The sequence below is a fragment of the Thunnus albacares genome, chromosome 21, assembly GCF_914725855.1.
Source record: "Thunnus albacares chromosome 21, fThuAlb1.1, whole genome shotgun sequence".
NCBI lineage: Eukaryota > Metazoa > Chordata > Actinopteri > Scombriformes > Scombridae > Thunnus > Thunnus albacares.
In genome coordinates this window covers 16,836,955-16,854,722 of record NC_058126.1, presented here as the reverse complement: position 1 = coordinate 16,854,722, position 17,768 = coordinate 16,836,955, and the positions used below count along the sequence as shown (strand labels likewise).

Genomic DNA, 17,768 nt, shown 5'->3' with positions numbered 1-17,768 from the left:
AAAATTTATCCACAAGATGGAGGCAGTTATCAGTCTACATAGCCACAATGAACCACAGTATACAACGGCACATGTTAGACAAGTCTAAGACATGTCCTCTTGAGTAAAAATGTAGGATTTGGCACTGGCTTTATTTCCCTAGAGCACACAGCAGTTCTAGTGGGAATTGAACTTTGGACTTTTGGTCATGAATAAACATTTTTTTACCACTATCCCACCATGCTGTAGTGCATCAACTGGTGAATCATCTGGTCAAAGGAATACTGTGTTTCATTCATATCCTCACATATATCACTCAGATTTAAGTGCCGCTGTAATGTCTTGTGGCTAAACTTTATCTATCTATAGATTTTTTTTTTTTTTTCCCACTGACATACACAGTCTTGACATGGGAGAGTGGTAGCACTAAGCTCTCTGGAAGGGTGGTCCAGTCCAATCCTCACATCATTCAGTGGTCAGCGAAATCTCCAGAGTTCTTGCGGAGCACAGATCAAGTGGTGCAGACTCCACTAACTGTTTTTGGTTATTTGCCCTATCCCAGGAAGTTATCCCCAGCCTTCCAGCAAGCCCTGCTGTCCTTCTGCAGAATGTGCTCTGATAGCCGCCTGGGAGCAGAGGTCAGCACACACACAAACACACACTTTACACACTTTAATGCAGACATACAAACAGTACACTTATGACAACATACGCAGTGTAACGCCCCTCTCGTTTTCAGGTGTCTCGTATAGCAGACAGCGAGGAGAGCGTGATGTTAATGCTGGGCCGCTGCCTCCCTCACATCGTCCCCAATGTCCTCCTCGCTAAACGAGAGGTAAATCCTGTTCAGCTGCTTCTCTTGCTCATCTTCTTCTCCTCTATGTACCCCCTTTCATTATTGTCATTATCACAGGTTCCTCTTACTGTCCAATAGATACACACACAGCAGCAAGGCTAAGCAGGGCGGAAATTCTTAAGGTGTTATGTGTAGCATTTTTATCAGTGACGCCTTAAAAATTAGGTAATGGTTAAGATATATTATGTCATTCATGTTTCAGTTTAGTGCCAGATTCTTCATTTTTCACAAATCTCATAAAACACTGGATGCTGTAGCTTCAGGCAGAAGTTTTCTTAGTAGCTTTTCTGAGCAGCATAAACATATTGAAGTAATTTTTCTGCTGATGATTCACACCATCTACTATTGTGAGAAAGATTTGGTTCTGTTTGCTTTGAAAGAACGCCACCCTCATCTTGGTTTGTGCCACAAGACATTCCCAAAATTCAACTAAATTGCAATGTAGTGTTCCACACATTGTAGAGGCTGTCAGTATTCTCGGCAGTGCCCTAATGTGTGTGATAGCTGGTTTGTTTATGATAATCATGCTAATGCCTCAAACTTCAATTGCTAATGCAACACTTATCACCTTTATCTTGTGGCCCTTTGCAGATTTGACTGCATCTTCTGCCAGCTGAGAGCTGATTAAGAGATTTGCAGCGCTAACAAGAGTAAACATGGGGCTTTTGTAACCTGCAAATACCCAGCTGACTTGTGTCTATCTATTGATTGAAAATTTCACCTTCTTTCATGATGGCGTTTGTTTCCACCGGTGTCATCATCTCCTCTAGTGTTTTGCCCCCCCCCACCCCCCACCCCACTCACGTTTGCTGTCCTTTTGCCTTCACTGGTTTTATTTTTATTCTTCTCTTTTAGTCTCACTCATTCTCTCACTCTCATGCATGCCTCTCCTCTAGAGAATGGTTGCGCATCTTTGCCAGGTGAGTCTTTCACGCACTCATCTGCATGGTTCTCACGTAACCAGACCAATGATATGTAACTAATGCCCAGCTCCTGTTGGTTACAACTGCTGTAACTTAGGCACTGACTCACCAGAGTTATTAATTTTTTTAAAGAGCAATAGCTCTGTCTAACTATTGTTATGTTATCTAGCATTGTCATGAAAGAAAATATGGAAATTCATTCCTAGCTAACGGAGCACTGAGAAACAAAGACCTAAGATATGCAGTTTTAGCCTTAGGTGGGTTATGTACTGTATGTCTCTTAAACCCAGTGTATCCTTACTCTGTCCTTTTTCTAATTGGTTCCCCATCTGTTTCAGTGGCTGCAGCTCTAATCATTGCCTTAATGGCTGCAAGTTTGGAGTGATTTTAATTAATCTGATAACATTTTTAGCAACGTATTTACAAGTAGCTTCATGCTGTATTTTAATTATTAAACCAAACAAATTTGTATTTTAAGTATTTGATATGTGGGGGATGTTTGTGTATGTTTTAATGTAAGTTGAATGTAAATTTCTTCTTAGGAATGAAGGAAGCAGATTAGAGAGTATATTAGGCAATAACAAAATATTACCAGCTATTATGCAGAGACACCTGGTGCTCTGTTTACACATAACTGACCGCATGCAATTTGTGTCTATGTGTGTCCGTGTGTATACAAATACTGTGCACTTGAATTTTGCACCCAGTGTTTAAACTTGATAAGAAATCAAGAAAAAAAGTGTATTGAAAGAGGTTAGTCTGGTTGGGGTAGTTCTCAGCCTGGCTGCTTTGCATATCGCCATGGTTATGGTGTTCTGATCAACCACAAACAGTTATGGAGAACTTAATCTCTTTGCAAAATCAAGAAAAACAAACTGAAGGCAAGAGTGGCAAAAAAAAAATAAGAAAAAAAACAGCAGAGTATTGAGCCCTCGGGGTCCTACTTGAGTGGTGTGGACTTTGTACAATGTCCGTTATATCCACTAGCCATGACATACAGTACATAAATACGCGCAGCTGCTCCCATTTTCATCTTGCAAGTTCTCTAACCACCGCAAGCCTGGAGACACACCTTCAGTTGTTTGATTGTGCCACCCACTTAAGAACAAAAGGTGTTTGACTTGAAACGGCGGAATGATGTATTGAAGCTCTGCCTGCCACCTGGCTGTATTATCAGACACTGTAAATCATTAGACTATTTCTTCAGTACCCTGCTGCACTGTTGCTCAATGTGAAGTGTATTGTTTGTATAGCTCTGCTTTGTTTGTATTTTTCTTTTCTTTTGGTGAAAAAAGCTTTATTTGTGGTCATTTCATACATAATTTTGTTCTTAATTACAGTCAATATACAGTAAAGAGGGAGGGGGGGTGTTTAGGCTTTGGAAGTGGTATAACTATAAAGAGAGTAAATATAAGCCGTAATGACTGACTTCCTTTTTCTACTGGTCAGATAAACTTTTTTTTTTTATGTTTTGAAAAGTTTAAATTTGAATGAGTCAATTAGACACAAACCTTTCAGAGATAAATAATAAGAAGATAAGAATGCTTTAAAGTATTTTAAAAGCCCAGATCCTTGAATGTAACACATTTGTTTCTCCCTGGTAATTTGAAGAAGAAAAAAACAAAATGTCCACATAGCTTTATATTCTGTTGTGAATGTTTTGTACTTGGGCTCTGGTTTCTCTAACAATGCAATAGAAAGTCAGTGTGGATAACAAATACTAGGAAAAAGACTGAAAAAATAGACACCCACGGGGGACTTATGCATTCCATTTGATTATCTGTGTGTCAAAACAGAAAACAAAGTTTTATAACTTTTACTAACAAACAAAATGTTCATAATAAATGAATTATTAAATATTCATATGGTGGAATTTCAATGTAGGACATCAAAATCAACAAAATAGTTCTTGATATGGATGCAGACACTTTCACATGGTGACCCTTGGGCAGAAAAGTGCAGGAGCTCTGCTCTTTGAAATAAAGCATCAGGACCCCGGGCCTCTGGGTCCTGGCGTCGAGCTGTCCACTCTACCTGCCCACAATGTTTACCCAGCACTGGTCAGATGCTTAACCTCCTGAAGAAGTCTTCACATCAGAAGTTCACACAGAAATAGAACACGGTCAGCGTGGGTTCTGGCCTTTTAGATGTGTGCTCTCTATGAATTCATTTATTTGTTTTATCAGGCCAGTACTGTTGAGTTTCCAGAAATGTCTCTTTTGAAGATGTTTAGCATTTTCAGAGGTCAGGGTAGATGATTATTGAATGTGACAGTTACATTTGGCTGAGCTTAGTTAATTTTCAGGTTTTTGCTGCTTTTTTGACGCTTGAACTGACTTCACCCAAAGTGAACTAGTCATGTAACCACTTAAAATGACCATCTGATACTTAAATGTGATATTTTTACTTTTTAAAAAATAACCATGGCACTTACTTCAGAGGATTGGGCCAGTGTTGAACGAGTGACTCATTACAGCCTATCTTTACCCAAAGTCTCTCTGTCAGGTCCATCTGTCCATCCAGTGTTGGGGTTTTGCTTGTTCGTCCAGCACTTGACAGGAAAATATCATATCTTCCTGGAAAAAAATAGAGTTTGGAAAAAAAAAACATATTTTTAACTCTGTATGCACTCTCTAATTTGGGTGTGTGTGGCGGGAATGTAGGGCTGACCACAATTTGGCCATGGAAGCCCTGTATCAAGGGCAGCTGAGCGCTCTCCCCTCTGGCTGGAAGGTCCATGAACTCTGTCTGAACTCTGGGATAGAGCTGTGTTTTTGCAAGGGGACTAGTGCATTATGTACATGTGTGTCTGTCTATATGCAGCTGTGCCCTGGTGTGTCTGGGCGTGCACATGCATGATTTTAATTTCTATTTTAATTTAAGTATGTGGCTCTAATTGTGTGTATGTGACTAGAACCAAATAAGTCAAGGAATAACACCAACAAGGTATTAAAAGGTAAGCATGTTTTCACCGGTGTTGACGGACTCCTGTTGGTTTCAGTGTTGACCCGCTGTGTTTTTTTTCCCATTTTCTCTCTCCTAATAAAAGCCCTCTCCCCCCACTGCCGTCCCCGCTACTCCATAGACTTCCTGGCCTGCTTGACTGCTACGACCATCCTTTCCCTGTGTGTTGTAACCTCACGTTACTTTTGCAAAATCATCTGAACTGATGCAACTTGTCTATCTGTCTCTTTTTCTCGGTCAGGAGTTGATTCCTCTCATCCTGTGTACTGCCTGCCTTCACCCAGAGCCTAAAGAGAGAGACCAGCTCCTCCACATCCTCTTTAACCTAATCAAGAGACCAGATGATGAGCAGAGGTGTGTGTAGACTGTTTAACATGCATATAATTAACTATGCTGACTGGTCGACCTTTTAACCGAGACATCAAAGATACAGAGTGAAACTATGAGTTTATGCAGCACTTTGTTCTCATATGTTTCTCTGTGTGTGTGTGTGTGTGTGTGTGTGTGTGTGTGTTTCCAAAGACAAATGATCTTGACGGGGTGTGTTGCGTTTGCGAGGCATGTGGGTCCCACACGTGTCGAGGCTGAACTACTTCCTCAGTGCTGGGAACAGGTACAGTACATACACCGCAGATGGCCTGAGTTATTGAATATTTCTGCATTGCTTCACCCACACCTGCACCAAAATGAAAAAATCAGTCGTTGACCAACCTATGTGCTACAATAATTTCGCTCTGCCGACTATCTCCAACATCTCAGACAAAAGTTAATGATTGCTTTTCAATTGAGACACATTATCAATCAGTAGATAGTGTATCACAAGAGAACAAGACAGTGCTGTATATTAATATTTAATCACATAATTACAAATTCAGCTTGTACATTTATTAATTCATGCTCTTTTATTTAAGTATCAGCATGACAAATTCAGATTTAATGAGTACAATTCAAATGCAATCTCTGATTGCAGTAATTTTCATGGCAAGAAAGATACGATGTGATTATGTCACTTACCAAATCTTTCTGTGACACTGTATTTCTACTTTATGGTGCATGATATTAGAAATGCAGGTGCCTCTTGCTTTTAGTGAGCGTACCATCGAGTGTTGTTGTAATCACATGTTCTGATTCTGAAAATCACTGTCGACACTTTCACTGTGTCCCTGACTTATGTGATAGCGGTTTTGTTTTCATTGCCACCTGTGTCACCTTATGCAACACATTTTTTGATAAACAAAATCCGCTGCCATGGCAACAACAGCTGCCAGCAGTTTAGAGGCTGAGAATCTGTCTAGAAAGACAAATAGCGGTTTCCACAGGGTCAGCATGTTGATGATACTCGAGTTGTTTCCATTCCATGGTGGCTGCCCTCCTGTCTGTCTCTGTCCTCCTTTCAATTTATGTTCCTCTCTTTCTTTCAACATTTCTTCCTCTTAAATTGTGTTGTATTTCTCTGCAGATTAACCACAAATATCCAGAGAGGAGATTGTTGGTGGCGGAATCCTGTGGAGCCTTAGCACCATACCTGCCTGTAAGAGGATGTGTATACAGAATTAAAAAGGGCTGTGCATGTGTGTGTATAGATGAATAATATATAGATTAAGTCTTTGCCTCTATTTCTTCCATTCTGTCTCTACAGAAGGAGATTCGTAGCTCCTTGGTTTTGTCCATGTTGCAGCAGATGCTAGCTGAGGATAAGGCTGACATGGTCAGAGAGGCTGTGGTCAAGAGTCTGGGTATTATTATGGGTTACATAGATGACCCTGACAAATACTCCCAGGTATGTATTTTTAGAGTAGAAAATGTGTCAGAATTTGCTAACGCTAACACTACTTTCACTCTTACTTTTCAAGTAAATGTGCCACAAACAGCTACCAGCTTGCATGTAGGTGTTATTATTGCTGCAGCATTTTGCAAGAATCGCTCTCGCTTGTGAAACCGTGTTGCAACAACCATGTGGAAATTACAGTTAAATAACCGTGGGTTTAATATCGCTGTTTCTCTACAAGCTCGCGGGTAAGTCTTTACACCTTTCTTTTGTGCATGTGTGTGTCAGGGTTTTGAGCTGATGCTGTTGTCACTTGGGGACCCATCAGAGCGGGTGGTCAGCGCAGTCCATCAGGTCTTCATCCCTGCCTTTGCTGCCTGGACCACAGAGTTGGGCACCCTGCACACTGCACTAATCCCTTCTCTTTTGGCACGCATAGAGAAGCTACTTCTGGTAAGTGTTCGTTCTCTTTACATACATGTACGTGCGCATGCCCGTCATTTCCGGGCCCGTATCTTGGAGTACTTCACTTCTGTTGTCATCATCGCTTTCTCCTCTGTTCCTACCTTTTTGTAGCAAGGAGAACATGGTCTGGATGAACACAAGCTTCACGTGTTCCTGTCAGCCCTGCAGTCTCTCATCCCTCCTCTATTTGCTGTGGTGCTGCAGAACGCACCCTTCACCAGCAGAGCCAAACTCCATGGAGACATACCGGCAATAGAAGGTAAGACAACTACATACACACAAAGGTCACCATTAGAAGAGATTCACTCATTCTGATGATGTGTCTTTGTCCCCGCAGTGACCCGGTTCCCCAGGCCAGCTTCTCCCCTCCAGGATGTGGCGACCATCATAGGCAGCAGGGAGATGCTGAGTGCCCTCCTGCTACTCTACGACCACCAGCTAGAGCATGAAGGAACCACCGGCTGGGACAGCCTGTTATGGGTTGTCAACCAACTGTGAGAAAACACACACCCATAAATAAACAGTTACAATATGCATGGAAAAAGATGCACACATGTATGCACAATTCAAACACATAGCGAAAAGCTTTGTACATAGTAAAAAAAAAAAAATGTAAACAAACATGCACATAAGCTGATTTCGACATGTATAATCTGTCTCCAGGCTTCCGCAGCTCATAGAGATCGTAGGTCGCATCAACGTGACATCATCAACCTGCGTCCATGAGTTCTCTCGCTTCTTCTGGAGGTTCTGTCGCACCTTCGGCAAGATCTTCACCAACACTAAGGTAAAGCCAAAACCAGCAACTTTGGTTCTTAGATAGACATGTGTTCTTAGAGTTGGAGTAGTCTCTCTCACTTCAGTTAATCTCAGCCCCACCCCTCCACCCGAATATCCAAACATTTAATCCCTGTTTACAAGTGCACCATATTCCTTTTGCTCCAATTTCAGTCTTTGAAATTTATGTTAAATGTATACATTATGTAGTGCCCTGAAAAAGTCCCACAATAGAACAAAAAATATCACCAAAAGTCTCACAAAGCATTGCTCGACCTTTTGCTCCTGAGATGACAAATATGTAAATTAAGTTTTGCGATACTACGCCCCCACACAGCTGTTGCTACTTTATTCTCAACAGTAGAACACAGAGTGGACTTTGTGTTTATCAGGCATTAATTGTTGAGTCCAAGAGCAGTGGTTGTAACCACATTTTCTCTCTGTGACCTTGTTAAGGCTCTCATCAAAAACCCATCTGAAGTATTAGATGCTTAAAATAGCACCTTACAGTGAATGTCAAAGGCATTTATAAATAATTTTGTTTATCCTCTTGACCTTTCAGGTTAAACCACAGTTCCAAGAGATTCTCAGACTATCTGAAGAGAATGTTGGTGAGTGCAGATCAAAACTACACAAATATGTGCATGTGTTGCAAGATTTTCTCAGCTCTCTGAAGAGAGTGTTGGAAGGTGGAATTCAGACAAAGACGCTGTTGATGTAAACAAGTTATTTGGAGTCAGTTATGGGTGTTCCCCTCTTTTTTTCTTTTCATTCCGGACATGTTTCTGTAGTTATAGGACATGCTTGGTCTCAGCTGGCTGCCAAGTGATTTAGCTTTGGTATTGTGGTCATTTATGAAATGTGTTTAGTGTTGAGGTCCAGTCTGTGTTTAGGTCATTGTGACCTTACATTGCAATCGTCCTATCCAGTAGATTTTTTGTAAAACCGCAATGATTTAATGAATGCGGTTGACACATTGTTGCAGACAGAGTCATGTTATCAAATGCTGAGCACAGTTTGATAAACTGTATCCTGTTATGTTCTATTGTATCTTGTCATATTTTAATTATTGATGAAAATTGATGATAATTCACATGATATTAATAGGATAAACACAGAGTGAGAAGAGTGTGAGTGTAGCATCTTGACTCATAGTTGTGCATAGAGGAAAATGTCAATCTCAGAAAAGGTGAAGATGACAATATGTGTTGCTGCAATTAATCAGCAGCATCAAAACACTATAATACAATGCAACCGCAAGAAAGAAAGGTCATGGCTTGACACAGCAACATGTTAATGTTTGCAGCTGGATTTTCGATGTAACATTTCTTTTGACCTACTTGGTGTTGTTTTCATCCGTGTCAGATGCCTCAGCAGGGAACGGTATTCTCACCAAAGCCACAGTCCCCATCTATGCGACTGGAGTGCTGACATGTTATAACCAGGTAACTTGTCAAGTGCCTTGTCCGATAAGATCTATATCGATAAGTCATTTAAGTTATTTCCTCTGTATAGTTGATTGTTTTTTTTATATACTTAGAAATTACCCTTGTTCTCTCTTGTGTTATAGTATTTATTTATTTACTTATTGGAACCATGAACAGTGTTAAACATAAATGTTACCATTTGATGTACTGTAGCAGAGTTAGCTTATAGCTCAGCAGGTCACAATTAAAACATATAGCAGCACAATAACAAACAGTACAAAGCAAAAAAAAACCCCACAAAGGACACATAATAGAAAATACAATGCGACACATTCAGCTAATGTATGCTTGTCAAATTGAAAGCAAGATTATATGCGTAGAAGATCATGAGATAAAGTGTGAAGTCAGTGGTTACAGAGTTTAGTCAAGTGTGAAACACAAAACACACCAAGCAGCCACATGTTTTTGTTTTTAATGTAGGTTCACAAAATGATGTGACACTTGCAAAACAAAGTGGAGCGCAGGAGCGCTGTGTTAACCTTCAACGCAAAATGTCAATATAAGATATTTAGGACAGCCTGATTACTCACTTGTTTCAACTGCAGCCCGACTGATTTGTAGAAAATAACACACACGTTTACATATTCAAATGCCAGATTTAATTTTTAACCTTTTCACTATATATTTTGTCCACATGATGTTACTGATGTACACATCCGTCTGTCGCAGGAGGAGGATCGAAAGTTGTTGGTGGGTTTCCTGGAGGATGTTATGACAACGCTGTCTCTGTCTCATGCACCTTTGGACAGCCTAAAGGCCTCCTTTGTGGAGCTCGGGTGAGACACACACACACACACACACACACACAAATTGACCCCCTTATGGCTTGTGACACAAAGAATTCACCTCTTAAAAATATGACTCACTGTATGTTGACAGGTTTGTCTGTCACAAAATTGAATCACGATTAGAAAATCAGCTATCAGTCCCCAAAATTTTGCAGACTCTTTTTTTTTTTTTTTGACTTTTTTTTTTTTTTCCCTCTCTCTCTTTTCAGTGCCAACCCAGTGTACCACGAATTGTTGCTGACTGTTCTGTGGTACGGTGTAGTTCATACCTCTGCGCTGGTGCGGTGTACTGCAGCAAGGATGTTTGAGGTATAAAAAAAACACACACACACACACTCACTCAGACACTGTGTTGACCTAATCACAGATTCTTAGATTTTTGATCAGACATAATTTACGTTAATGCTACCTAAAATGTGCCATTGTTGACAAAATTGTTCTTTTTAAAAATTGTGTTAAGACATAAGAATAAATAACATGGCTGCACAAATATAGATGAAATAGTGATCCAATTAATTTTTTCTGTATTTTGATTATTTGTAATTATTTAATCATGGCCTTATTATGAGTTAAACTTGTCTTGTGCAATCATACATAATTTTGCAGTATATTATAGATTCATCATATTAACCTTTTTGCTGTACATGTGCCAGCTCTGCTTGCTATTGCTGCTGTTTAACATGCATTTAATGTTTAGCTGCTCTGTTCTACAAGTGTGAGTAAAGACTCCTAGAACCCCTGTAGCACTAATCAGCGCCCTGGTTCCAACTGTACGACTAGACCCTCCTAGTGTTTACACCAGACATTTCACTGTGCGCTGGTCTCAAAACCGACTACATAAATATCTGCAGCATGTCAGAGAAAGGCCAAAGTCAGCAACCTGAAAGTGTAGTCAAAAGAGTTCAAGGTCTGATCCTTTTCAGTGTTGTTGGAAAGTGTAATTGAATCAGAAATGTTTTCTCATGAACGTTTTTTTTTTTCGTTTTTTCAGTTTTTCAGGTCTTGTGGAAATATAATACTAACAGTGTTTTTAAAGGGAGACTGCCATTTCCCTGTTTTCTCCCTATTTTGTTCCACTGATTGCATCCCCTTTTAAACCAGTTTCCCAAGGTAAAATTCCTGGCCTAAGCCATGGGAAACAACCACAATAAATCACACCTCCCTGTCCTTTGAGATCTGTGAACACGTTCAAGTCAAACGTTGAGATGAGAATATATGTGTAACAGTGGAACCAGGCCTATGAATGACCTAAACTTTGGGGGAGGAGGAGTGGTAGGCTGTATCCATGTTTCCCCCTTGTTCCTTTACTGTGAAGTACTTTCCCCACACACCTCACTGTCACCATTCCATAGTGTTTAGCTGTCCACCATTGTCAAAACTGTGGGTTTAAATGTGGTCTTCTACCACAGTTCCCAGATCAGATTAGCATATTATCAGTTATTTTATTGATTTTTAAAGTGGATGAAATCATAATCTGACCTGGAGTCTGTGGAAAGAGCCCACAGCTTTATGCTCACCTTACTGTAACGGTATTTGTGCAGTTTTTAGCATTGTTGGCTTTGCCATTTCTTCTGCATACCTGCGTGTGCATGTGTGTGTGTGCGTGTGTGTGTGTGTTTGTATGTGTGTGTGTGTTATGTGTGTGCGTGAATGTGTGTGTACACACGCTTGATACATGCAGTGCCGTTCCGTGCCTTGCAGCTATAGTTCTTGTCATTGTATATCACTTTCTTCCTATCTTTTTTTGTGTTTGTTTTTTTTCTTTTTCCCTCCCCTTTCTGTTTTGCTTTTTTTTTTTTCTTTCTTTCTTTCTTTTCTCTCTATCTATTGGCGGTGTTGCTCGCTCTTGTCCCAATGCCCCGCCCACCTCTGTGACATCACGGCTGGCTCTGTCCAATCCGATCAGCTGCTGGTGAAGGGGGTGAATGAGACGCTGGTAGCTCAGAGAGTGGTGCCGGCTCTCATCACACTGTCTTCCGACCCCGAAATGTAAGTGGAACACCAACAATAAACTGCGCCGCGTCTCTCTCCCCCCTTCTCTTTGCCGCCTGAGAACTATCACACTGGAACAAGTCTGTGACTGCCAGGAGCAAATTCAACGTAACTCTAAAATAATGTATAGTAATATCGTGATAATGATTTAAATTTACAATTTTATGTTCTTCAGATTCTCCGGTTAAATTTCTAAGATTGCTTTATGCTTCATTTTGTTCTCTACCTTTATTACAGTCATAAACAAAAGGCTTAGTTGTCAGTGGTTGTGTGGAAGTTGCTCCTGTATAGGATCTGGCTTGGCCGTGAGGTGGTTCATCAGCGTAACCACTGTTAACACTAACAATATGCATGTCTGCATCATCAATCTGCAACAATAATTCATGCCAGCTCTCGTCGCCTCATCATCAGTCTGCAACACTAACCGGTATTCACTCATGTTGCGTCTTCTGCCAAATCTGTGCGTGCACATTGCCTGCATGCGGCAATAACACAACCCCCAGCATGCTCATCCGTAACCCGTCCCCCTCCTCCTCTTCCTCCCCACCCCACTCCGTTGAAGCAGGGCCCCTCCTCCTCCTCCTCCTCCTCCTCACCAACCCGTCAACCAGCGGTTGGTTTTCACCCTGACTTTCTCCGTTTTTCCTGTCACTCTATTTTTTTTCCTCTCACTCTCTCTCTCTTCTACATCATCCCCCCTCTCTCTATCTTTCTGTCTTTTCCTCGATCTTTCTCCTCTCTCTTTCCCGCTCTCCTCCTGTCTCTTGTCTGTCTATACCTCCTCCCACCCTGCCTCTCCCTCTCTCTCATCCTGCTGTGTGGTGGGTTTGCAGTTGGTTCTCCGAGGCATGAGTGAAGCATTAGTAGATCGCCGGGCGGCTCCGGCCCTTATAACTCTGTGCAGTGGGCCTGAATTGTGAGTCAATCAACACAAGAAAACCTTTTCTGTGAACATTGTCATTTTGTGGGCTGCATCCTTACAGTGTCCAGCAGCGTCTACCTCACTGAGCTAGAATGGGTATAAAAAAAAAAAACCTTGTGTGAATATCTAGCTGATGTGGCAGCTTCCTCAACAACCACAAAAATCCAGTGGAAGGGGAAGTAAGAGCCTGTAGTCATTCGTGTCTCTTCCTGTATCCTGTCTTCAATATCCACTCATCTGGAGCTAGTGAGCCATAATGATTGGCTAAACATTTGAAATTGGATGAGTACTTAAATCTTTCCTCGTGTCACACATTTTATGCTTTTCATTGCAGTGTGAACAGGGGACAGACTCGTAGCCATGCTTTGACAGTTATTCAGAGAAAACCTCTTTGATCTGCTAGTGTATATCCAGCCCTCATGTCTGTTATAAGACAAGATGATGAAAGTAGCAGCAACACTGTTGGAATGCAGCCCTTTTCACCTCATCAGTCTCTGTATTGAAATACACATGCTAATGGGCACACACTTGTAGACTCAACTTATATTGATTTTTAAATCTTAACATGTGTTCTGGGGGGAGGAGGGGAGGAGGGGGAGGGGGGGGGGGGGTTGCCTTGATTAATTTTAGCATGAGGACCACAATCTGTGGAGTAAGAATGAATGCTCAGAGTTAGAATGAGAAATTGATTTTTAATCTCCAAATTCCAAGATGGCCCATGTGTATCTTTCGATCTTTCCTGCTCCTACTGACAGTGGAACGATTATCTAACATCACCCATTAACCTTGCTTACCGCAGTTCATACCAGTCAGATATTTCTAATACGCATCATCGTGTTTTGCATTATTTTTGATTTGCTGTGCCTTGACGATCATGAATTTGAAAAGTAAATGATCCCTTTGAATAGTAAGTAGTCTCTTTTATTTTTGGGGATTGTCAAGAGTTATACAGTACTCAACTGTTAATGAATAGATTAAGTTATAAAGTAGAAGAAAAGGCAGACAGATATATATCTTGGTCAAATATCTATTGCAAATTTTTGCTATTTTTGCTTGCTCATCATGGAATCAGACACTAGGACAATAAATACCGAGCCTACCAGTTAAAAAGCAAAGTCAACTCTCACAGTCTTCCCAACTTGCGGCTGTTGGCAAATATAATTGAACTTGTCATTTTATGCAGCTGGCATCTATAGTTCATTTTTGATATTTTCTTTGAATTTCACAGCCTCTGGTCATGTAATAATGTTAGTTTGGCCTGACGAAGACCTGTAGTTGGTCGAAATGTCTTTAATAAAATCAAAAGGAGCTGTGTCTGCAGTGTGTAGGTGCTCTCTTTGTATTGTAAATTTATGGAATAATTTAAGCAAGTCAGAGCTTAAACTTGGCAGCACAATACACGTGTTTCAGTCATTACTGTGGTTACTGCCATGTCATCACTATGTAATCACTGTTTGGACAAAACCTTGAACAATGTGTTAACCTAAGTAGACCTATTTCATTGTGGTTTCAGTATAACTGCTTACTGGGAACTTGATGTGCCATTATAATCGAGAGTTTGCGTAAAATGCATAGCTTCAATCAATATTTAAAACAGTTACCAGCATTATTAAAAAAAAAAAACATCTGAAAATGATATCAGAAAACCTGATGAGTACCTCCCTAACGATGTCTTAACATGAGGCCATCTGGTGATTCAAACATGTAGAAATGAACCTGATAAATTTTTACAGAGAATATTTGACTCATTCGGATTCTTTGCCAAAGACGCACTCATGGAGAAACTAGTAAAAAAAAACAACAAAAAAGACACAGTGGCTATGAATGGTGAAACCATTATCTTGCTCTCCTGCTGTTTTTAGCTCTGTGAGGATATCCACTATTCCTGCCTTCGGTACCATCATGGAGACTGTCACACAAAAAGAGGTAGGAAACTACATGTCAGACCGTTCACATGACTCATGTGTTTTAATCAAATAATCTAAAAATACGTTTTTAACTACTGTCAAATGTCTGTGCATGTGTGTGTGTGTGTGTAGCTGCTGGAGCGTGTCAAAATGCAGCTGGCATCCTTCCTGGAAGACCCTCAGTATCAAGATCAGCACTCTTTACACATGGAGATCATCAGGACGTTTGGAAGGGTCGGACCTAATGCTGAGCCCCGCTTTAGAGATGAGTGTATGTAGAAGACAGACATTTATTTTTTTTTAAATCTCCGCAATAAAACCATGTCTAAACTCTTTAATTCTTTCTCCAGTCGTGCTGCCACATCTTCACAAGCTGGCTCTGGCTAACAACAGCCAGGCGACGGAGAGTAAGAGGATTGATATCGCCACCCAGCTGTTCGAGGCCTACAGCGCCCTCTCCTGCTGCTGTATCCTTCTATAGGTTATGATTAATAAGGTCCATAGGAATTAGCATACAGGATATTAATCAGCCTGGATTTCCTTTTAATGGGAGGACTGTTATTTGTTGTCCATATACTGGTAGCAGTTTGACCTTATGGAGAGGTCAGCTCACTCATGCTTTTTGTATCTGCTGCATGTATTTCCAAATGATTTACCAGAAATCAACATCAAGGGTTGGCTAGGGTTCATGGTTAGCTGTCATAACTGTGAGTCAAAGGGAAGGCTGTTAAAATAACTGTTCAGATGCTAGCTGCACGGGTCAGATGTACTCCTGATCATGCCTGTGTATCTGTATGGTGTGTATCAGCGTGGCCCCGGTGCCTGAGTGTGTGTGGTTCAGTGTGTGTGTTGGCAGAGTTTGTCTGTCATTTGGCAGGAGGAGAAAGGGAAAATAAGCTGCCTCCATTTCGGGGCTAGAAGTAATTACAGGGTTGGTTAAGCAAAGGAAAGGATGAGAAAGAAAGAGAGAGAGCGGAGGAAAGGAACTGAACATCAACGTCAATCCTTGGTTACAGTTCCCAGGATGGATCTCACGTTTACATTACCTCTGCCTCTGCCTCTGCCTTCTTTCTCCTCTTACTATTTCTCCTTTCTCACACTTTTTCCTCTCTCTACTCCATCTCTCATCTGCTACCCCACCCACTTCCAACACACACACACACACACACACACACACACACACAGAGGACAGCTGGTCTGAGGTTCATTTCTGTGGATCTTTGTCAGGCTGTGATTTCACAGTGCAGCAGTATCCAGGAGGTATAGGCCTAACCTCAGAGGCTTTACCTCCCAGTGCACTCTTTTCTCTTGTAATCAGTGCGACAAGCTCTGAAATTGTACATTCCCATATCTAAAAATATAGATGCATTCGCTCTGTGTCCCATACAGCTTCACTGGCTGTGACAGGTGGCAGAACACATGCAGTCCTAGTTAAAGGAAGAGCGTTGAGCTGGAAAGTTTGTGTCAACCTCCTTTGGTGGAGTTTGCCATATAGCAATACAGGGACTTAAATGATTTTAATGTAAATGAATACATGTCAGGAATCATAAAATAAAGTTTTTAAAATTAACTCCACATTTCACTTTCTGAAACCTGCGTGGCAGCCTGGATGGTGACGAGTTAACGTCTTTTCTCGCCGCGTGCATTCAGTAATGCGTTCATTTGTGATGCTGCAAGGTGCTTTAGTTCGAGAGGTTTTCATCCAACCTTGACTTCCTTTACAGTCATTTCCGAGGAGGTGATGGTCAACCACTTCCTACCTGGCCTCAGGTGTCTCCGGGCCGACATGGAGCAACTCTCACCAGAGCATGAGGTCAGCAGACGCAGACATGCGTCCACGCTCAACGCGTACACGGGGAATTTCATGCATATATTCAGACGCTGATGATATCAACAGACGGGCAAACTCACTCACTCACTCACTCACATAGTACAGTATCTCACCAGCGTTCTTCGGCCAGACTGTCTCCTTTTTTGCGTCTCTAACTCCTAGGGGATCTCACATAGTAATAGCAAAGACAGACAGTCTGACTCTTCACCTCATTCTCAGACACACTCATACACACACCTCTACTTGATTTATTTGCGTCTCAGAATCTATTTCATGTGAGCAGTTTCCCGAGGTGACTAACGATCAGCTGACTGTTTTCCTCTCTGCAAATCCATTCTGTCTGTTAAGTCAACATACTTCATTCAAATACGAGAATTCTTTTTCCAAACTGAGCGAACCGTCTCATTCAGGAGTTGACATGCATTAACACATACAAATACTGTCCTTATTTTGTCATGTGGGGACTGAGCTAGGCTAACCTCACATGCTTTGTACCAATCCTGTAGTTAAAGACAGTTATATAAGTGTCATACAAACAGCATTGCATTTTGTGCTTTGTGAGGCTAATGTTTCAGCTAAATCTGTCTCTTTCTTTCCCTCTGCAGGTGATTCTGAGTTCTATGATCAAAGAGTGCGAGATCAAGGTGGAAAACAGAGGAATCGCAGATGCACAAGGGTGAGAACAAACACACAGTCCCATTCCCACCATCACAGCTTCTGAAATGATTTGCAAAGCATTGTTTTTTTTTTTTGTTTTTTTTTATTGCATGGGAGGCAGTGACAGGAACAAGTGATGGCTTGAAAGTGGTAGTTAAGAAGAAAAAAAGAATCAAGATGGGGGGAAGAAGTTGTCCTACTGTGAGGAGAGGGGTCATTTTAACAGTACTGGGAGTGGGCCTATATTGTGGCTTTATTCCCCGGAGGAGAGGAGAATGTAGGAGTATTGTAACCGCGCTCATTATGTGGGTATCTTCACAGAAAAAGAGAGAGCAGAAAAATGAGAGGAGTTGTTTTGGTAAAGCTAAGAGAGCTGGAACACCAGCCACACTGTGGGTGTCTTTTTAGAAGACGTTTCTCTCATCTTGTTAACATGTGTTTGGGGTTCATTA

The 17,768-nt window shown here is 41.2% G+C and overlaps 1 protein-coding gene across 5 annotated transcripts in view; it reads left to right on the top strand.

Moving 5' to 3' along the window:
• relch (RAB11 binding and LisH domain, coiled-coil and HEAT repeat containing) overlaps positions 1 to 17,768 on the top strand; it is a 34,447-nt gene that overhangs the window by 14,264 nt on the left and 2,415 nt on the right. Inside the window, exons 10-30 of one of the 5 annotated variants that reach the window (XM_044339322.1) lie at positions 542 to 617; positions 719 to 814; positions 1,732 to 1,755; positions 4,964 to 5,076; positions 5,245 to 5,335; positions 6,182 to 6,253; positions 6,362 to 6,502; positions 6,779 to 6,943; positions 7,067 to 7,214; positions 7,293 to 7,449; positions 7,619 to 7,742; positions 8,295 to 8,343; positions 9,098 to 9,177; positions 9,889 to 9,995; positions 10,217 to 10,316; positions 12,833 to 12,915; positions 14,784 to 14,847; positions 14,961 to 15,099; positions 15,179 to 15,295; positions 16,553 to 16,641; positions 17,265 to 17,335. In XM_044339322.1, the coding sequence (XP_044195257.1) occupies positions 542 to 617; positions 719 to 814; positions 1,732 to 1,755; positions 4,964 to 5,076; positions 5,245 to 5,335; positions 6,182 to 6,253; positions 6,362 to 6,502; positions 6,779 to 6,943; positions 7,067 to 7,214; positions 7,293 to 7,449; positions 7,619 to 7,742; positions 8,295 to 8,343; positions 9,098 to 9,177; positions 9,889 to 9,995; positions 10,217 to 10,316; positions 12,833 to 12,915; positions 14,784 to 14,847; positions 14,961 to 15,099; positions 15,179 to 15,295; positions 16,553 to 16,641; positions 17,265 to 17,335 (2,106 nt within the window). Of the gene's footprint in view, positions 1 to 541; positions 618 to 718; positions 815 to 1,731; positions 1,756 to 4,963; positions 5,077 to 5,244; positions 5,336 to 6,181; positions 6,254 to 6,361; positions 6,503 to 6,778; positions 6,944 to 7,066; positions 7,215 to 7,292; positions 7,450 to 7,618; positions 7,743 to 8,294; positions 8,344 to 9,097; positions 9,178 to 9,888; positions 9,996 to 10,216; positions 10,317 to 11,913; positions 11,997 to 12,832; positions 12,916 to 14,783; positions 14,848 to 14,960; positions 15,100 to 15,178; positions 15,296 to 16,552; positions 16,642 to 17,264; positions 17,336 to 17,768 lie in introns of those variants that run through there. The other 4 variants (XM_044339321.1, XM_044339325.1, XM_044339324.1 and 1 more) reach the window with 4 other exon arrangements.